The sequence below is a fragment of the Camelina sativa genome, chromosome 7 (assembly GCF_000633955.1).
Source record: "Camelina sativa cultivar DH55 chromosome 7, Cs, whole genome shotgun sequence".
Taxonomy (NCBI): Eukaryota; Viridiplantae; Streptophyta; class Magnoliopsida; order Brassicales; family Brassicaceae; genus Camelina; species Camelina sativa.
Window position 1 is genome coordinate 29355702 of NC_025691.1, and position 3052 is coordinate 29358753.

Consider the following 3052-nt stretch of genomic DNA (forward strand, 5'->3'; position numbering starts at 1 on the left):
GTGCAGATTAGGTGGAAAGCTGACCAACTTGTTATCATAATCGAATTCTGACTAATCACCTTAAGCCCTTCCGCTGTGCAGTCGGAAGCTTGCCATCCATGATCTCGATCAGAGAAAGTCCACGACCCTTTGGAGATGTGACGATACATGTTCGTATATTCACCCGAAGGGTTCTCTCTAACCTTAAGAATTCTCAGCTCTGTAAGACAACTTCACTTGTTCTGATAATTCAAAGTCACAAAAATCATACTGTAGAGGATATCGAACCTGAGAAATTTTTAAAAAGTCATATCCTCTCCTCAGTACATCTGGGACTTCGTTCGCGAGATTACTTGCAACTAACGCTTGGAGGGCAAACCCCGAATCCCATAATTGACTTCCAAAGCTCTGCAAAATACGTGACTCATAATTTTTCTATGTCAAAACGAATTTTCCATAAGGTGACATAACAACAAGATTCCGAATTTTCATTGACACCTGCATTTTCATCCCGTCTTCTGCAATCCACAAGTAATCAGAAATCCTTAAAAGATGCTTCTTGAAATGAATTCCGTTGGGGTCTTCAACCCAACACGCAAGCATGCACAATGCCTTCAAAAAGAAATCTGAAGTTCTTAGTTAATTCGAAGATACATTCTGAGTACTCCAGCATTGCTACACAGGGACTGTATTTGTTTTACCTTTTCAACACATCCAATGGTAATATAACGGCTATTTTCGTCTTCATAATGTATGTGTTTCATTGCCACCCCAAGAGATTTTTCCCTTAAAAGCTTGTTAAACGGCCAACTTGTAAGAAACGGCTCAGTGAAGATATAAAGGCAGTCCCATATAACATCTTGAATTTGCGGATGAGGACAGTATGCATCTTCCTAAGGTACAAAGTGGAAGGTTTTCTGTAAAATTTTCTTCCTGAAAAATCTATATAAACAAGGAACAGCGACCGATCTTACCTTTGCACATAGATGGCGTGCTGTATTCCAATTTATTTTCGCATAAGGCTGCAAGTAAATTTCTTCGCGTAGTTGCAGAATAAGAGGACTTATTGGACCAACAAATCTCTTCCCGTAAAGATAAGACATTGGCATGTAAACCAACCGGCAGTAACACCACATTTTTGCTGCATATTTTCGTTAAACGGTGTCAGACTAATAAGTACAGAAGTGATGACGCAATTTCAAGAGCTCAAGTTTTGATTGATTATGACACCCTAGTCACCACATATTTTACTGTAAGTAAAGCTAAGATGTTTGAGATGTTAAGAAACAAACATGGATGTATAGGAAGAAACGAAGGTAGGATCCAAAACTCTGGAGGCATGGGGTTGCTTCCTGACCAATCAAAGACACCAAGAATCTACAAACATTCAACGAAAATTAAAACAAACTTCCGCATCTATTTTTCACTCAACAGACTAAAACAAACAAGCTTTGGTTATATTACCGAAAGCCAAGTTTTACCCCAAGAGGGTATGTAAGTTGCACCACCGTGGCCAAGAATCCATTTCCTGGCACGTGTGCACGCGTTTTCTGGTCCTCCATTAGGACCTTCTCCAAGAATGCGCATACATAAGTAGTTAAGTGTGGTGCAGAACATCGTGCTGTGGCCTTCTATGTGTAATCCCCAGCCACCATCTTCGTTCTGCAAAAATGAAAAAAAAAAACACATGTCAAGGGTGATTGGAAAGAGTCTATAAAGTTAACATAAGAGTTTATAACGTCTATAAGAAACCTGGTGACAGTAGATATATCGGAGGATCTCTCGACGATGCTCTGTAGTGAGTATCTCATGGAGATGTCCAGTGACGAATAAGCAAAATACCTGTATCTTACAAACATAAGAAACATCATCCCTCTCTCTCCATAGCCGAACTTGGATAAAGTCTCGTTTTTTAGCCAAAAAAAAAAAAAAATGACTCTTTTCAAATCTAAAACACTAATTTGTTACTCGTAGTAGTAGCACCATTCCCTAAAGACTAATTCTTATATGCACTGAACAGAAATTGAGAGAGAGAGAGAGAGAGAGAGAGAGAGATACCAAAGGAGGAAGGAAGAACAAAGGACCAGCATTTTCAGCAGGCCAGTGTCCATCACTTGCCTGCAAGGCCGATAAGAAATTGACACCTCTCCTTAACGCATTTGTAGCTATTTCGCTTGTGATCTTATTGGCATCTTCAACCTTCACCGGCGGTATAGCTTGCTCGAAACTCTTCTCCTTCAGAAACTGCAATATTCATTGGACAGAAAATTTACCAAACGCCATGATTTCAACTAAAGATGGCTTGAATCCATATTATAATCAGCACAAAACGGCCAATCTCGATTACTGGCAAACCACTCTTAATTTGCCTTATATCACCGCCGTTTGATATTCAACTCCGGTTGAACCCAGTCGAAGAAACAAACCACGATTAGGCTTCATGTGGCCAAGATGAATCGAGAGGCCGGTGATCATTCCCGGTAAGTTTACCGTCGGTCGCAGGTTAAGGACTGTAATTGAACCTTTGACTTCGGCTTTGACCTGTCTCGCGACTTTTCTTCCCGGCGATATCTTTTTAGTTTATTTATTTACATTAAAGCCCTTCTGTTTATAATCATTTTACGATTTGAGGTCATATCTTTTATAATATTTGTTTTTGCCTTTTCATTAGGGTTAGCAAAAAACTCAAAATATGTACCTAACCCATATATAATCACGTTCTTTATCCAGTTCCATGTTTATTACGACAACAACTATGGGAACATATATAATTGTGTAAAAGATTTGTTACATGCTTCTATATTTTCTCACAGATTTATGCCATTTTTTAATTAATCTTGTTTAAATATATATATATATATATTTATTACAACACTTTAGTTTCACTGGTTTAAGTCTTCTTGATAATGATAGGAAAAGAAGAATTTTAGCAATATATTCAATTCACTTAGTAAAAATAAAAATATATATTCATTTGTAAGTTTTCTTCGTGGTTTGGATTGTCAATCCTTACTTTTAATTTATAAAATATGTTATCAAAGAAAGAAAGAAAAAAAAGATACCTGAAGACGCC

General features: G+C 37.7%; 1 protein-coding gene across 4 annotated transcripts in view; it reads right to left on the bottom strand.

Moving 5' to 3' along the window:
- Positions 1-2548, bottom strand: part of LOC104703236 (camelliol C synthase) — a 4605-nt gene extending 2057 nt beyond the window's left edge. Inside the window, exons 1-10 of one of the 4 annotated variants that reach the window (XM_019227983.1) lie at positions 2327-2548; positions 2038-2223; positions 1732-1821; positions 1444-1641; positions 1272-1356; positions 954-1120; positions 681-872; positions 478-591; positions 268-387; positions 60-182 (exon numbers count right to left, since the gene is read on the bottom strand). In XM_019227983.1, coding sequence (XP_019083528.1) covers positions 60-182; positions 268-387; positions 478-591; positions 681-872; positions 954-1120; positions 1272-1356; positions 1444-1596 — 954 coding nt within the window. In that variant the 5' untranslated portion in view covers positions 1597-1641; positions 1732-1821; positions 2038-2223; positions 2327-2548. Of the gene's footprint in view, positions 1-59; positions 183-267; positions 388-477; positions 592-680; positions 873-953; positions 1121-1271; positions 1357-1443; positions 1642-1731; positions 1828-2037 lie in introns of those variants that run through there. The other 3 variants (XM_019227982.1, XM_010419207.2, XM_019227984.1) reach the window with 3 other exon arrangements.